At 35.2% G+C, this 18,950-nt stretch overlaps 1 protein-coding gene across 3 annotated transcripts in view; it reads right to left on the minus strand.

Moving 5' to 3' along the window:
• Window positions 1-292: 292 nt before the first annotated feature.
• LOC145690065 (DNA polymerase lambda-like) overlaps window positions 293-18,950 on the minus strand; it is a 48,123-nt gene continuing 29,465 nt past the window's right edge. For all 3 annotated transcript variants that reach the window (XM_081764592.1, XM_081764583.1, XM_081764584.1), the window contains exons 5-9: window positions 18,280-18,408; window positions 11,402-11,570; window positions 8,760-8,851; window positions 7,159-7,320; window positions 293-905 (exon numbers count right to left, since the gene is read on the minus strand). In XM_081764592.1, coding sequence (XP_081620718.1) covers window positions 798-905; window positions 7,159-7,320; window positions 8,760-8,851; window positions 11,402-11,570; window positions 18,280-18,408 — 660 coding nt within the window. In that variant the 3' untranslated portion in view covers window positions 293-797. The remainder of the gene's footprint in view (window positions 906-7,158; window positions 7,321-8,759; window positions 8,852-11,401; window positions 11,571-18,279; window positions 18,409-18,950) is intronic.

Genomic DNA, 18,950 nt, shown 5'->3' on the forward strand with positions numbered 1-18,950 from the left:
GCTTGACGTGTACAAAGTTCCTATCAGACGTCAAAGTGGACATTTCATTTCCACAATCTATATAAAGCCAAAAAAGTTTAGTTGACTTAACCTAGACAAGTCCTGGCTCCCAAATATTGAATTTTTGCTGACAGTAGTGCCATAACAAAAATGAAGTCACGACTTTCTACAGATTTATTTAGCCAAAATGGCAATTCAAATGGTAAAAAAGTGCTGAAACTACTACGTATTCCTGAGTATCATATTTTATTAGCCATACTAGATTTGATAACTTCAATTAAAATCGAGTACCTTTTTAAAATTAAAGGTCTTTCAAAATTTGCACACAATTAATGATCAATAAATCTCATTTGTGAGCTAAAATACAGAAGTACAAATAGAGAAAATTTACATGCTGCAACATATACAAAGATAAAACAGGTACGACATATAAAAACCAATCATTACAAAATATAACAAATCAATAAGTCTGAATAAAAGCCAGCCCGCAGCGCAAATTAATCGCGAGAATACTGCATTCAACATTATCCTTGAAAGTTGATACGTATATACAATAAAAATACACAGAACTATATTACAAGAAAAATATTTAAAAGCAATGATCACTAATAGTTAAAATTATGTATGATATAATTACAACTAATCGCAGACGAATAATGAGTAATCACTTTAACATTTTTGAATTAATAAATAAAACATGACACTTTACAATAAAAATTCAATTTCAGATAAAATTTAATAAAATGTTTAACTGAAGCAAATGCACATAAGTTAAAATTAAAACTAAGCAAGTACAATCAGTGGTCTCTTTCTTCTGGAGGTCGGTATTTTAATCCCAACTTCTCAAATACTGATTCTTCTGTTGGTGTCGGAATTATGTAGCCGTCAGTTAGCTTATCCCTTCCCTGTTGTATCACAAAAGAAAGAAAGAAATAATGTAGTAGTAACAGCAGCAGAAGAAGAAAAACAAAGAAAGTTTCAACACAAGTATACAAGGTGTATTACGTATGCTTTCATATACAGAAAGCAACACTTCTAACGTTTGAAGACCACGCTGAAAATACCAAAACTTTTCTTTCAATATTCCACATTAAAACTTAGAACCGATGAGCTTCTCATTGATATAACAAGATTTTCCAATCACTTCGGAAAGGAATGAATAATTTACTAATAATGTTTTTCTTAATTTTAAGTTGGCACAAGTACCAAAAATACACATTAAATAATTTTCTCTAAACAATTCAGATACTGTCATTCTTATTTTTCATTTTATTTTATTATCTTTTACTTTCTCATGATAAAACAGCTAACGTAAATACGTCAGTTACGTAAATTGTGCACACAACATGTAGGTAATAGCAAAATTTCCAGTTGAATAAATAGAAAAAGTCAAGTGCATTTATGTTGAAGCTAGGAATACAGTACACGTACAAATGCAGTCTATAAGGACTCCAAATACTCTTCTCCGGAAAAATTCTAAACACAGCTCAAAAGTTAACGCAATTCTGAGTTTCTCAAAATAAACTTATAAAGAGGAGAAAAAATAGCAACAAGTAACTGAAAATAAACGAGATTGTCGATTACGTATGTCGCTTCCAATTGCCGCAAATATAAAATACATATTTTATTTTCTCTTTTTCAATCTGGGTAGCCCTATTTCTTTTCTTTTATTTTTTTTTATTTTTTTAAATTTCTAATAGCACTGCCAGAGCCCTATGTTACACATGCATATATCATCCGTGAGGGGGCGAATTAGAGTAACTCGAAAAATTGCGATTTGAATTATGACCAACATTTATCCATATTTAACCTGCTCTATCAACCATAAAAATTCCATACCTGAATTCCATATATTTAACGGAGATTTGAACATTGACATATATTGAAATGGGTAGCAGGGTATAAAGTTCAAGGAGAAATTTCAAATCGCTCTTCAGTAAAATTTTAAAAATCACAATACACCACTTATTCCCTTCACCGACGATATTTCCTAATAATCAAAAGAGTTGAGTTGATTTTAGTTTACCATCCCTTTCAGTAGCGAGGCTATATGAGACGTGGACCTACTGATTAACGTAGAATCTGAACCACATGAGCTCCCGCCGGGAATCGAACCCGGGTCTCCCATGCCAAATAATCAAAAGAATCTAATCAAATTTTGAAAGCAGAAGTAATATATTTTATTCATTAATCGAAATTAGGATAATATTATAGTTTGTTACTGCGTTCTGATTCGTTCATTTGTTTGTAAAAAGCATATCTCCATAAAATATCTTTGAATGTATTACAATATCAAAAATAAATAGATACATGAAGTTATCTATCTATCTATCTATCTATCTATCTAATATATATATATATATATATATATATATATATATATATATATATATATATATATATATATATATATATATATATATATATATATATGGAGAGAGAGAGAGAGAGAGAGCTCCTTCGTGGCTAAGCGGTTAGCGTATACGTCTTTGGCGGGGAAGACCCAGGTTCGATTCCCTGCGGGAGCTCATGTGGTTCGGATTCCACGTTAATCAGTAGGTCGTGTCTCATATAGCCTCGCTGCTGAAAGGGGCGTTAAACTCAAAATCAACTCAACTCAACTAATATGTATATATATATTAGGGCGGAGCGAAAGTCACTTTTTTATGTATCAAAAACGCAATAGTGCGGAAAAGTCAATTGATATTAATAAAATACTCTAAAAGTTTCATCGCTGAAATATCTTCCGCTGGCGAATTGCCAAAAAAGATATTGTGTTTTTATAAGGTATGCAAACCTGACGTACACACCACTCTTTTGTGTTTCTACGGTAAATGAACAAAATATTACTTATATTTCTTAACTTAAGCCGTCTATAAATTCAAGAAATAATTTCTTGATGATTTAGGCAGATTTGAAACCATAAAATAGCCCATTTTAGCAAAATAAAGTGTTGTATACCATATACTGTACTTAGGTTTTCATACAAGGTTCTAGCATGCTTTATACAGCTTACCTTCCTCCCCTGCGTAAGAATTCAATTTGGACTAGTCCAATTGATAGCAGCAGTATTAAAAAGAAACAACGTTAGTATTCGATAACTTTGTTCGAGTGTGGAAGACGATCTTTTCAAGGTAATTTTGCGTTATTAACATTGCGTTTCAGTGTTTATTTCGTTGTACGTAGTTGGTAAGTGTATAAACAGTTTGTGTACTGTAAATTTAACATTATGTAGTGTGTGTGAAATCTGCATTTTATATCAATATTGAAACTCTAACCATGTCGAGGATAAGAACAAGATCAAGAACGACTTATCCATGTTTGAACATTCAGCTGAGCTTTCAGGCGTACAGTTACCCACAAAATTAGATGTAATGAAGCACTATTTTCATTTGGTAGAGCTTGAAAAGTGTGAGAAAAGGTATGATCGATCTGTAAAGGTGGCGAGATGTTGCTCAGTGTGTGAAATATGTTTAGGACAAGGCTTCCATTCCTACCGTGTCGTTAGAACGTATAGTTCAGTTTCTACTTGACATGCACGGAAAGTATACAAGAAGTTTGTTAAATCTGAGAAGAAAACGAAAGCTTCTGCTAGTTTTCAGAAAAAATGGATATATTTAAACAAGATTACACGAAGTTCTTTGATATACGTTTCTGTAAATGTCATGAACTTTCCATGTCCTCATGTGAATTGAGAAAGCAAGCACCTAGGAAGGAGTTGACATTTCTGTAAGATCAAAGAACAACACGAATAGGCAGAATAGAGGGAGTTGACTACGAGGAGACTTTCAAACTAATCGTTCGCACTAAGAGGAAATCACGAGAGACTACCCGCCAACAGTTTTTTTACATATCACAAACGAGTACTTTTAATGAACTCCAGACATCATCTTGTGATGGCGATTAGTCAAGTGTTGATGATTACTTTGCGAAACAACAGGATATTAGAGAAAAAGAAGCAAGCCGCAACGACATGTCCTTAGGACCTCTCATTATGCTGGCAAACGATTTGGAATATCTGATCGTGCAACTGCTTAGCTTTGATAGCAACACCTATATTGCAGTCTTTTGGAATAATTGATCCAAAGAATGCTGGTCAGATGATTGACTGCTCAAAAAAACAGGCGAGAAAGGGAAAAAATACGGCAAAAGGAAGTGCTAATGGCCAAAGGAAAGGTTCTTAGAGGCTTGTACTTTGATGGTCTTAAAGATCAAACTCTATACCGGAAAGAGACTGGAAGTCGCTGGTTTTCAGTATTATTAAAAAAAATAAATTAAAAAAAAAAAATAAAGATGGAGCTAAACATGTGTGACTAATGAGAACTTCTTCAACATACATACCACAAAAGGAGAGGCAATTGGTTCAAAAAGTGATTCAAAATAACTGTTATTTCGCACACCCGGAGAATATATTGCTTTCTATGGTTGATAATGAGACTTCACGTCAGAAAAGATTCATGGAGAAAGAAAGTCAAAGCAAGAGGAAAGGGTAGAAATGAGAAGAGTAGAGATAATGACAGTAGCAACAGTAGGAAGACGAAATGAGGAAGATCAGCTAAAGTAGACAATGAGTCACATGAAATAAATAAAAAATAAATTAAAAAAAATAAAAAAAAATAAAAAAAAACCTACCAAAGCTTAATTTCAATGCAAAAGATTACACGGACCTTATTAATTGGGAATCAGTTGAAGTGACCCCTCCTCCAGCGCTGTCATTGTTTTCCAACAAATAACTTATAATCTACAGTAATAACCGTGACCATCCAGGCATAAAAAGAGAATTGAAATATTCATGTCACATTAAGAGTACAGAACGCTGCGTAAAACTTGTAACAGAAGCATTTGCAGCAGTTTGTGGCAGAGATGGCTTTATCAGACTTAAAACTAAAATCCCAATCTGTAAACCTAAAAGTAGAAACAAAGGCAAACTATGCTCTGCAAAGAATCAAAGATCTAATTTTGAACATAAGTGTGTAGATGGTAGGATGGGCATGGAAAGGACTCGACGTGCACCCACGTCCTCATTGTGAGTCCAGGCTCGTTTCAGCGAAACAAGCAGAGAGGTGCAGAAAAAATATGTATTTTGTATTAAGTAGATTTTATTTTGATCAAATTAGCTATTGTGTGATTCCAAATGTGTCTAAATCATGCAGAAAATATTTCTTAAATTTTATATATTACATAAGTTAAGAAATATAGGTAATACTTTTGTTCATTTACTGTAGAAACATAAATGAGTGGTGTGTACGGCGGGTTTCCATATCCAATAAAGACAAAATCTTTTTTGGCGATTCGCCACCGGAAGATATTCGATTTCAACGACGAAATTTTTACAGTATTTTATCAACATCAATTGACAACTTTTCCGCAGTATTGCGTTTTCCATATATAAAAAAGTGATTTTTCGCTCCGCCCTAATGTACAGGGGTTGGATAAAAAAATCTAAAACTTTTGCAAAAGTGTGAAAATCATACCTAGTATGATGTGGGGCCTTCTTTTCCGTCCAAAACAGCTTGGATCCGACGTGGAATGGACGTATACATCTCCTGAATCGTGGTGTGCGGAAATTTGTACCACTGTTCCTCCAAAACACGCTCCAGTTCCTTAAGGGATGTTGGTAAAGGGTAATGAGACCGAATACGCATTTCTAACTCAGACCCTAATGGCTCAATGATGTTCAGGTCTGGTGATTGTGAGACCCAGGGGAGGTGTGATAGCTCCTGGTTATGTTCCTCAAACCATGATTTCACCGTTTTTGCAGCGTGACAGGGTGCCAAATCATATTGGTAGATGCCATCACCATCAGGGAACAATATTTGGGCCATGGGTAGAACCTGGTCCCCCAAAATGGCCTCATACGCCTTAGCATTCATCATTCCATGCAGGGCTCATCAGGGAACAATATTTGGGCCATGGGTAGAATCTGGTTCCCCAAAATGGCCTCATATGCCTTAGCATTCATCATTTCATACAGGGCTATGATGGGACCTGCAGAAAACCACGATATCATTGTCCATACTGTAACAGAACCACCCGCATGGTTTACAGTTGGAAGCAGACAGTCTGTATCATAGCCCTGCGACGGTGTTCTCCATACGTAAACACGACCGGTTGTTGGAAACAAGGTGAAGGTCGATTCATCGGACCACATTACGTGTTTCCACTGCTCATGAGTCCACGCCTTGTGGTCCTTGCACCACTGGATACACCTCTTCGCATTTACTGCTGTGACCAGGGGTTTCGCGATAGCGGCCCTGACATGAATTTTCATTTTATGAAGTTCCCGTCCCATTATTTTCGATGAAACCGTGTTATGTAGGCCGGAATTGAGTTCAGACGTAATTTTCATTGCAATAGTCTTCTTTTTAGCTGCTACAATCCGTTTTAATGCCCTCCGGTCCCTATCTGACAGGATTGTCTTTCGACCACTGTTGTGTTTTGCAGACGTCGTTTGTCCATGAATTGTGTGTGCCCTCGTGACATTGGACACAGTGCCTTTCGATACCCCCACAATGTTCGCCACTGTTGCCACTGAAGCTCCAACCATACGGGCACCAACGATCATACCTCTTTGGAAGTCTGTCAGGTCTCCCATTTTACCGCACCACTTTCCCACCACGACACACAGGTGAACTGGTTACTGCTGAAGGAAGAGGAAGGTCCATATGACACATTGAAAACAAAAAACGATCGGCAACCGCAACACGTGTTGTACATTGGAGGGCCAAACTTACGTGTCCTGTATGAAGTGTTTTTAGATTTGTTTGTCTAGCCCCTATACATATATATACATAGAAGACCTGAAGTAAATTAAGATCTAAGTACCATTTAAACAGTTTTGAGATAATGATGTTTTTCTTCGAGAATTTGTGCCGTGCACATACACCTCACGCATTCTATTGGCAATGATATGGATTACTACGCATAGGTTTGGCGCTTAGATCCGAATACACTTAAACTGGCTTGACCCATAGACTATCATTCTAGTTATAACTCGAAATCTCAGAAAATGACACTTAGATCAAAATTTACTTCTGGCCTTCATGTCTTTATATATATATAGATGACTCACTCCGGAATTCAACTCTTTACTATATATAAACAAAACAAATTACCCAATACATAATAAGTTTTTAGCGAGAAACAGCATACACTAACCTGTCGTACGATTCCAGCAGTGAGTGCGTGTTCACTCAAACTCATTCCTTGTTTGGAAGCCAATAGTCTCATAGACCGATTAAACATACCAGATCCAGTGAAATGCATTAGAGCAGGTACATACTCTGAATATGGAGCGGTAATTATATCTATTCTTCGGTACTGGAAAGTGGACATTATATAAACATTAAAACAATATCAGATTAACAGCTCAGAATTATTTAATGTGTTTTGAATGCAACTTACAAGTAATATGGTAATGCAGCGTTTCCCAACCTTTTTCAACTTGCGGCACACTACGGGTGTAACTTGAATTCTCGCGGCGCACTCATAGATATTATTTGCAAATATAAAATACCATGGTATTCTTTTCTGTGATTACTGATCTCACAGAGATGAAAGCTCAATCACTGGTTTTCCTCCATGCTAATTCATTATGCTTATTTTTTATTCTAATTTTAAAATAGAAAACAATTGCAATGAAATGTAGGACTCAGATTTTTACAGATACGCTTTCTTTTTCGAAAACTGTATCCAACCTTTCACTAAGAACGAAGATCACTAAATAACGAACGAACAAACAAATGTCTTGTACTTTTAACTTTGCTCTTTTAACCAAAACCGTGCATATTATTGCAATCACACAGCTTGCGATGCGTCGAAGTCAAAACACATCTGTTGAACGTGCGAATGAGTGTTCTACGAACGTTCACTTGACGCGTACCGTACAAGTGCTTCCATTTCTCGGTTTTAGCATGACTCTCAATTGAAGCGTAACATAGCAGCTAACCGTGGAAATGTGTACGAGCCGAAATCCTGCTGCTACACAGTTATAGATGTAGAATAATATATTAAATTACAGTAATTTTTTTCCATGGTAGAAATTAATAGTAATGTGAAATATAAAAATATACATTTTTCCTATGTTTTGCAATTTGGTTGCTATAGAATTAATAATTTTGTTTCGATTTCCTCGCGGCACACCAGCGGTCCTTTCGCGGCACACCGGTTGGGAAACGCTGTGGTAATGTGCTGATTACTACCCTTTGTCCACGTTATTAATCGAGAGGTAATATAAGTTATTTAACACGGTACTGAGAAATGAAATGTTCTACAATTGTCCAAATAAATGCAGTTCTTAAATTTATAACTCATTTTGTTACATTCTTTTTTTCTCTTTTTTTAATGATCAAAAACTTCAGCCTAACTATTCATACAAAATAGTGAAACATTCCAGATATAAGAAAATGAATTGACTTATGCTGAAGTCTAGATATCATAACATAAATAATACAGCATTGGAATCAGGGGTAAAAGTGGATCAGAAAAGGTAGGGGAATGGATGACGTCACGCCGTCCCCCGTGCCTATCTTTGCCCATTGTAATTTTTTAGAAAGTGAGGGGACACCATAGATATTTTTTGGAAGTGGGGTAACGGCGTCCTCCGACGTTCCCCTTTACTTTTACCCCTGATTGGAATACATCAGGGTAATAATAGAAAAATCATTCACCAGTAATGATGAATGTCAATCTCGTAAGGAGGTAACTTCAAAAACTGAATATTTCGACAATTTGTATTTACAATAAGAAATATAATGTACCTTTCTATTTTCCCCTGGAAGACGACAAACTCCCAAGTATTTCTTCTGAGCCCCGTTTGATTCATGTGCAACAAGATCGTCTGTGAGGAAACCTGAAATGTGCAAAATATTACATTTTTCAGTTACTTCTTCAACTTAAAAAGTGATAACGATGTAAAAAATACGTACAGTTTATATTTTAGGAGAGATTATCACGCCAAATTTTTTCAGTTTAAAATCAAGAAACATTAGTTCTAGACCAACAATATACCTTTATTTGATTATTTTGTAATGCCCCATCCGTTCTATAATTCATAGTATTTTCCTATGTAATCTATAATACCTCTAGCAAATGTACTCACGTGTCACCACGACCGTCCATTTAGCTGCACCTCCTTCAGCCCTCTATAACGCCCATAGTAAACTCGTGCAAATGCATAACAGATTCATATCCATTAGAGCACAAATTTCCCTCTGTATCGCCCATGTTGAATTAGTGTAAATGAATAATACCATAAATTTATATTTCTTGAAGCACAAAACACAACTTCCATGTCACCCATATTCGATTCTTGTAAATGAATAACAGATTCATAGTCTTTGAAGCACAAAACCCATTTATACAAAATTTCACACCTTTATCTCCGGGGTAATAATTACAAAATTTCCATTCCCCCCCCCCCTACTTTTCAGGGCGGAATTTTTAAAATTCGCGGAGGTGAATAAGATTTCATATTTTGTGTATCAAAAAGTCCCTATATGCCTAATTTTGTTCCTGTATGTCTAATGGTTGAAGAAATACCTTATTGTCAGGAAACATGAAGTGATCTTCTCTGAAGGCTAAAGAATTACTCTTACTGGTTAGTGATTTTTTTTAGACGGTAATGTGCTGAAAACCTCCAACTTCAATATTTCCTCGCTTCTACAGCGCACAACACTACCAGTATTTACCAACTGAGCCGTATCTCTTACAATTACATAAATTTAATAAAATGTTTAAAATCCCAGCTATGCTCTATATGCTAAAATATCACTATTATTAGTACATTAAAATCCAATAAAACTTGGTATACTACGTTCGCTTTGCTGATATAGTTTCAGAAACTCAAAGGCTCGGTCCATTTTCCCCCAAAACCACAAAACTGCACCCAAATAACGACAGCGAACAACCCTCCCGCTGGCAAAACTCATCCGTCAATGCCTGTAAGACGTTGCCTATGTCTTTCCAAATTGCCAAGAAAGGGTTCTGATGGTCAGTGACTATTTTTTCTTTTCTTTCTTTCTTTTTCTTTTTTTGTCAATCCTTTTCACAACACACTTTTCTTTTACTTCCTGTAACTCAAATATAGTAAACGTATTTGCCGCGAAACTAATGCAATATAACACAACAAGCATAAAGGTTTCCCTTGACGTATTACCTTTTAATGCAGTGTTAATAATAATAATAATAATAATAATAATAAAAAAATTAAAAAAAAACCTCAAGAAATAATAAAAAGGAAAATTTGGCAACAACAGAACTGTCACTCTCACCGACTTTCCTTCGACCAGCCATAAATAAGCCCCCATACTGAGTTTGATTACATCCTCCACCACCCACGATGTGTCGGCATCGGACAACAACTGTATACGAGGATAGCGTACGTACTATACTATAAACGTGAGTTAAATATAATAAAATTTTACAACGAAAAGTTGTTATGTTGGTAAGATGTGGCTCTCAAGGACGCAAAATCATTCACCAATTTTCTTACTACTCTTACCTATGTTTGTAAATTTCTTCAACATTAAATACATTATACACTAAATATTTTATATGTAATAAGTGGAGGAAATAATCGATTTCATACCACACCAAATCCTCTACTATGACATACAAAGAGTGAAAAAAAATGCACATCTGGACCAGGATTCAAAATCGGGTCTCCTGTGTATTGTGCAGACTCCTTAATCATTACGCTATCCAGCCCGATCACCGAACAGTCATACATTATACCGCTCTTGAAGTCGGTCCCACGCCACTTAGACCACATGGACTGTACCATAACTCCTGTTATGCTTGGACAACATAGTATCTACGTTAACAGAATACCTTTTTGTACATCATTGAATTCACACCTCTAGACGAATTGCTGTGGTATAAAATCGAATATTTCCTCCACTTATATAAAATAAATTAAACCGTCAGAGGTGCTCTGTAATGCAGAAACTGGGTTGGGTCCAAGCACAACAGTTGTGGTACACTCCATGTGGTCTGAGTGGCTTAGTACCGACTTCAAGAATAATAGAATATATGACTGTTCGGGAAACGGACTAAATAGCGAAGCTGTTAGCGCATCAGCACGATACGCCACAGATCCGGGTTCAAATCTCGGTCTAACCATCCATTTTTTTTTTTTTTTTTTTTACTCTTTCTATATCATATACCGGGCCGTGCCGTGGGGGGAGCGAGCGGGGCGACGACCCCGGGCGCCGAAGTAAGGGGGGGGCGAAAAATTCCAGAGAAAAAAGGAAAAAGGATAGGAAAAAATGATTGGAATATATGTATGGGGGCGCCGTCGTATACTCTCGCCCCGGGCGCTGATTTTCCACGGCACGGCCCTAATCATATACATCAAATATTTTCATTTTTAATAGCATCACTGAATAATAAATTAGTTTACCTCTCTCTTTCAAATGGCTATGCAATTCCACTAATATTGTCTCATGGGATTTTCCGTCTGGATGGGTGATCAAAAGATCTACATCTCCGCATGTTGTCTTTCCTCTTCTATACGAGCCACAAATAACAACCTTGAAACCTGGCTGAATTTCCTGGGCAGCAGATTCTACCTAGAGACAAGGAAAAATATTCATAGTTATGTAATAACAAAAAGTATAACCACATCGGTTTTAAAGAAAAGAAGATAATCCTTATTATAAAAACAAGAGGTATCAGTCTGTAAGTAAGGCTAATATGTAAATTTCAAAACATTTAAAAGTTACGAGTGGCATAAGCATCTAGGCGAAAATGTTGAGATATTCTTAATCCTTGTTATAAAAGTAAGAAACTTCAGTATGTCTGTCACGCCAATTCCTAATACTTCACAGTCAAGCTAAGTTGTCGCTAGCTACATTGCTCTCCTACCTGATGGCAAGAGATGTCGCTAGTGTGCAGACAATTTGAAGACGAGCTGAAGACTTGGGGGAACAACTAGTAGTAATGGTAATAATAATACAGTGAAACCTCTGAATAACGGACACCAATGGAACATAACTATTTCATCGGTAAATGAGAGATATTCGTTAAGGAGAAGTTACAGAAATTTAGACTATTGGCAGGTCATGCGGGAAATGTATGCAGTATACAGTCAATGTACTAGTAATAAATTAAGTGTAGGCTAATATCGAAATACAACCCGTGTTTCAATTACTAGGAGTTGAACGGGAGTTTTCTTTTGTAAAGAAACATTAGTATCACTGCAGAATGTGATCATATAGGAGCAGCAGCGGGACATGCATGAACCAAAGGAGAAAGGAGTGAATTTGTCAAGGAAGTGAAGAAGTTCCACATAGAATTTTGACCATATGACTGGCTCTTCCGTTTTAACTCACTAAAGGTTTTCTAGAACTACTACCAGGAAGTATTGTTGGATAAATTTCAATTGAATTAACAATTACCAGTTCATCTGTAAGTTTAATTTTTAGTTGCAATTAACAAGTGAAATGAATAATTGTTACGTTTCAATTGCAGCTCACCATTAATCAATCAGAATCATTTGCAATGAATCAATTAATCGAAAGTAATTGCTGTTAAATTCAGTCATTCAATTGTGACTGAGTGTAGTTTGCAATTAATTTCCAAACCAATTATTTTTAATCGATTAATTTATAGCAACTTATTTTTATTGATTAATGGCCAACACTGCATTGATATCTATATATAAAACATCGTATAGCTTTTTCATATAACAGTATAAAAGAACACTTGATCTCTAAAAGAAAAAAGTGTGGGGAGAGCTTTTAGCAGCCGATGTTTTGAACATAAACCGTCAGCACTTTTAATTGCTGACTTCAATTGTAATTAACTCATTGTGTCCCCTTGGCAACTTAAGTTGCCACGGCAATTTTTCGTTATAGCGCAGGAATTCATGGATTGACGTTGCACGTTTTAACCACGAAGTTACTTTGGAGTCTGTTTCGTCATAGCATTGTTGCATTTTCTTTGTATGATATATTGACGTAAGGTTAGCACTATTTTTGGCTATAATGTGTTTTGGGGAGAAAGACTCAACTGGATTGATTTCAAAGACTCCAGAAGGAAGGATTGAAGGCATGTAAAGGAAGGATTAACTTGATTTTAATAGTTATGTTTTCGCAGTGTATTTTCTCCCTCAAAATTGTAACTTTCCAAAATGTTTCCTTTTTTGTATATGTATGCGCCATTTGGCAACTTAAATTGCCGGCCTAAAAAACAAGAAAAAATTAAATATTTTTCAAAAATATTCTAATTTCTATTTTAGAGTACTATTAAGACCAAATAGGCGAAAAGAAACTTTTCAAAATACCACTGGGGAATTCTGGGCACTAATGGGTTAAAATTAACAATTACATGTTTCAATTCCTTTATTGCAATTGCTAATTAAACGTTTTAATTGTTCCTTTGTAATTAACAATTAACGATTATAAGTTTTAATTCCCTGATGACCAATTAATAATTCACTTAATTACATATTTTAGGATAAAATTCAATACCAATTCATATTAATTGCAAAGGACAAGTTGAAATCAATTGCAATTAATTTTAATTGATTAAGGTCTAACACTGCCAGAAAGTGATTTAGTGTGAATAGTAAAAAAAATTTCAAGTTCAGCCAGTAATTGTTCTTTGTGGCAGTTTACTAGGTAAATGACTTATGCCAAAGACAATTTATGAGAGAGAGGGTATTTTCTGTCTGCTGTACCGTATCACAGATTTATTTTGAAATTACACGAAGTATTTTCTGTGCTAAATATGTATGAACTAAGAATAATTCCTATCCATCATGAAGACAGGCACGTAGCCAGGATTTCGTGAAGGGGGGGGTCCGTGACATAAAATACTGTGGCCTTCACATCAGGGGCTTGATCATTCTAAACTATTTTACTGGAACATTTACTGGTTCGTTTAGCCAGGATTTCGTATCGGGGGGGGGGGGGGGGACGTGACATGAAACGCTGAAGGCCCAATCAATCTAAACTACTTTACTATCAACATATATTGGTTTGGAGGTATTGTTGGTAAGTATTTTAATAACAAACTACGAAGAAATCTCGAGTAAAATTTAAAAAAAAAAAAAGTATTGAAAATGATTTTACAATATTTAAATTCTTCCTTTGTTCATTCAAATATAACAATTTTCCTTTCATTACAACCTCAACTATTATAAAAAGTACATATTCACTATTATAAAAAGTACACTCATGTCCAAAATGATTGTCGCATGTCTATGACTGTCTTCTTGTAAGAATATAATTTGATAATGATTTTGCAGGCTACTTTTAATTCTGATACCATGTATAAAATCGGGAATTGTATAGACCCTATTTGTGATAAATTTCATAGGAAAAGAATTATAAATACGAAAATTGGAGTGAGTAAAACGAAATGTTGCTAAATGGACAAGAAAGTTTTATTTTTGTTTTATTATTCTTATTTACTGCTCTTTTGACAAAATTTGCCACTTACATGTCTTTGTCGATTATACACATACTAACATTATAAGAAATACCGGACGAATTCGTTATCAAATTTTACTCCTACAACAACCTATTTATAGACATGCGACAATAATTTTGAACATGAGTGTACAAACTCAATAATGTCTTGTAAAATATTTTACAATATCTGCGTTCCTTTCTCTGTTGAATTTTCACATAAATTTTTGTGTTTATTATTCCTTCAACTTCTGTTTGTTCCAAATGACAGGTTAAAGGAGTAGTAGAAAATTGTTTTTGAAATAACATGTTTGATAGTGCAAGGATTCGATGACGAAAAATTATGAACAAAAATGTCCACGCCGTAACACAACCGGCATTATGTTTTCAGAAGCTTGAAGTCTCCCTGACTAGTAGCAGAAATCCTAAGAATTGCGTTAACTTCCGGAAATTTCAAATTCCCTGACTCTTCCAGGATATCCCACTTGCCTCGCCACCATGTATTGCAAGTAAGGAAGAGTAACCAAAAGCTTTCTGTAGCTTTCTTTTTTTTAATTTTTAACGCCGATTTTTCTTTTTCTCATTTCATTTCGTTTTATCCTTCCTCAATTTTTTTCATTTCTGGTCTCGAAGGGGGGGTCCGGACCCCCCGGACCCCCCCCCCCCTTGGCTACGTGCCTGATGAAGAGGTTATTAAAATGTTTCGAGGAAGATAAAACTGTTCATATTCTTCCCCTATAGTGTCTGTAAAGGGGAGAGTTCTAAAAATCTGACCGTATTATGGAGGTGTTCATTACCGAAAGGTGCCTGTTGAGGGAAGTTTCACTGTAATAATAAACTAAGATATTCTAGAATGTCAACTGTTCCGGAAAGCAAGTGGTACAATGTTCGAATTTCCTTGAAAATGATTATATATATATATATATATATATATATATAATAACTTTTCCGAAGAGATAAATACAAGGAAGGTACCTGAACGTTATTTACGAAATAAATATGCATATAATGTATACATATATACACTGGACACAATTCAAAACAAAATGTATAATGTATCTGTACATGAGACAATACATCATATAATCATAGTAATGGGTATCTCACTATATACTTTAATATTATAAAAAAACCTATGTAAAACTGACAAGCTATTAGTTGCAGACATGTCCAAACGAAAATTAAATAAGATATGGAAAGATAAGATATTGTTTGACCAAAAATGATAGTCGTTGACACTTTAGCAAATCCATTCCTGAAACAAAATAGTAAATAGTAAATAGTAAAATAGTAAATAGTAAAATAGTAAAATAGTATCTGGAATGGGATTGACAGTTTTTAAAAGTGTATAGTTTTAATATGGTCAGAGATACAGAAGAAAACAAACATGCATTTTAAAGGAGTACTCAAAAAGTTTATTTTGTCTCAATTACAAGTCATTCTAATTCAGTGTAACTTCACGTGACCTCCATTTGTAACTCTTACAATATCTAGCCTGAACTCAATTTCTCTCCACGTATTCTGTAACTTCTGAGATGTTACTGAAGCAATCACATTCCTAATAGTTCTTCAGTTCATCAATGTTACGCACCTTTTCACCAGAATACACAAGGTCTTTCACATACCCCCACAGGAAGAAGTCAAGAGGGGTAACACCAGGAGAGCGTGGAAGCAACGGTCAGGAAATTCAGTCAGGTACTCCCTCATTTGTAGGCTTCAATGCAGCGGGGTACCACCCACGTAGAATATCACTTGAGGTTGCAAATGTTGTAACTGAGGAACAGCAAAGTGTTGAAGAATGTCTAAGAACAGATTTCCTGTTATAGTTTGCTCTGTGAAAAAGAAGGGACACATAACTGCATTATGTGTTAAAGCACACCAAACATTCAATTTGGGACTGTCTCTAGAATGTTCTATGTACGCATGTGGATTCTCAGATCCCCATATCCTAACATTGTGTCTGTTAACACAGCCAGACAAGTGAAAAGTTGCCTCATCAGAGAAAACAACGTTAAATAGGAAATTATGGTCATAATCAATCCTGTCCAGAATTTCAGTAGCAAATGCTGCTCTCTGTGGCTTATCGTTGGGCTTAATTTGCAACAATTGCACCTTACACGCGCGCAAACGTAATCGTTTGTGTACCACATCGTGCACTGTTGACTTTGGAATTGCCAATTGCCTGCTCGCTGCGAGAATTGACTTCCTCGGACCACTCTCTTATTGCTTCCACATTTTCTTCTGACACACGCGATCTCCCACCGCTGTGTTGTTTCACTACACTCCCGTTGATAAAAAATTATCCTTCCACGCCAGAATACTGTTGCGTGATGGAGGATCCTTGTGATAAACACGTCGAAAGTTTCGTTGAACTTGAGTAACACTTTTTCTCTCTGCAAACCACCACACGCATTGCGCCTTTTCGACTGGTGACGCCATTTCTGTTTATCGGCGATAGTTGTTCAAGTATGAAAATTTGCTGAACAAAACTTTTTGAGTTTTCCTTCAATATGAATGTCTTTTTTCTTCTGTATCTCTGACCATATTAAACTGTACACTTTTAAAAACCGTCAGTCCCATTCCGGACACCCTGTAATACTTTTTCTACAGGAGATATTATTACAAGAACTCCTGTACAAATATTTTATCATTATAACTTCACAAACTCATTAAAAAGCTTCTAACAACTTCTAAAAATGTTCTAGTTACAAAACTTTACATAAGAAACTATAGAGCTTCAGTATTAATCAATATAAATACTAAACAACTATTAGGTTCCACGTGACCAGCACATATAAAGCTATGCCAAACTGATATCAACAAAACATTTTACAATATTCCTTCTATTCTTAATATTACTCATATTACCATTAGCATTCATACACGCTTTTATTTCCCCTCTCAGGTTTTCTCGATCTGGAAACTTATCGACCTATTTTGAGAAGTTTTGTTTTTTCGGATATCGTCGATCCTTCTTAATCTTCCTGTTCTTCTAACGTCTTCGGCTGGGACAGTGATGGCTAAATGGCGACCCGCGACTGGATCTGTCCCGCGGATGAAAATGAAAATAAGTATGATCTTTTCTTTTTTAAACTCCATTTGGAACAAGAAGAGTATAGTTTCCATCATAGTGTACCTGAATCGAGACTTGACTTTTAACTGAAAATATTTCTTTAACTTTTTGGTTACCAAACCCACTCTGCAAGGAAAGACCCTGGTACCGGGTTGATTACTAGAAAAATGCAGATTTCATATAATTACTTAAAACAGTTCGTGGCTTAGATTTTAATTGGTCTGGATACATGAAACAAAAAGCAGGATACACAGAATAGGAACACATGTAAAATGTTATGATTTGCACACATTTTGTGAATCGCCCCCTCAGGAGAAGGGATAAAGGAAAATGGCCTTCAAGTACTTCCTATTTTGTAGTGGTCTGCAGTGTTACCTAGTTAAATTGGTCATCACTGTCCTGAGAGACACTCCAAAGTTTGATATGAAAACGAGGGGGAAGTACGCAGTAGAAATGATAATCAGTTTCGGAATCAGGTATGTAATAAAGGATCAACAAATATTATGGAACATTTACACTAACCAGAGCTCCCGGACTGGATGTTGGTTAAATTATCATTTTGTTCTCGTTTATGGGCAATGGGAAGTATTAGCTCTGTTTCATGGAAGAAACAAATATATAATATTTTTGGTACACATAAGCTAAACTTGGTCCCAGTGAGAAGAGAAGGATTCTAAGGTTCAAAAACAAAACTAAAAGGTACTTGAAGATGTGAGAAGATTAATTAAATATAATGGTAATTCGAAATCACTATGTTGATTTTCTAGGCCTAATCTAGATTACAAGACTTACCACTGAGGCTATTTCTTCTACTTCTTCTCTTGGCATTCGGTCCTGAATATCATCAAAGTGTTTCAGTCCAATTTTCTGTTGCTTGGTCAAATTAGCTTTTGTTCTTAGATCTTCAAGAGTTCGAAAGCCCTTTATAATAATAACAATGATGATAAGAATAATAATAACTTAACTTTCAGTCAGATGGCATAACGAAGTTTTAAATTTATTATTATTATTATTATTATTATTATTATTATTATTTTCAAAGACTACGACTTAAACTTTCAGTGAGAAAGAAATTCCAAGAAAAAAAGCAAAAGAAATCAAGAAGTTAAATTCTCTATTTCAGATACTAACTCACAATCCCCTTTAGCTTAACTAAAGATATGTTAGAGTAATCTGTTTCAGTGAGATAGGAATTCACTTAAAAGTTAAAACCCTATCACTTCTAGTCTTAATAACATACTTACAGTTAGTGATTTTACTCATCAAAGCGTACAACTTAGAAACTCCCATAATTTATATAATTTCAGCACTTAAAACAAACAAATAACTAACTAAATAAATAAAAAGAAATTACAAAAAAAAAAAAAAGTTAAACTACGGACAAGGAAACTGAATGAAAGAAATCTAGATATATTCTAAATCTTTGTCAAAAATAATACTGCTGTTTCATCTGTGTAACTGAA

The sequence above is a fragment of the Thermobia domestica genome, chromosome 1, assembly GCF_964235325.1.
Source record: "Thermobia domestica chromosome 1, izTheDome1.hap1.1, whole genome shotgun sequence".
Lineage (NCBI taxonomy): Eukaryota > Metazoa > Arthropoda > Insecta > Zygentoma > Lepismatidae > Thermobia > Thermobia domestica.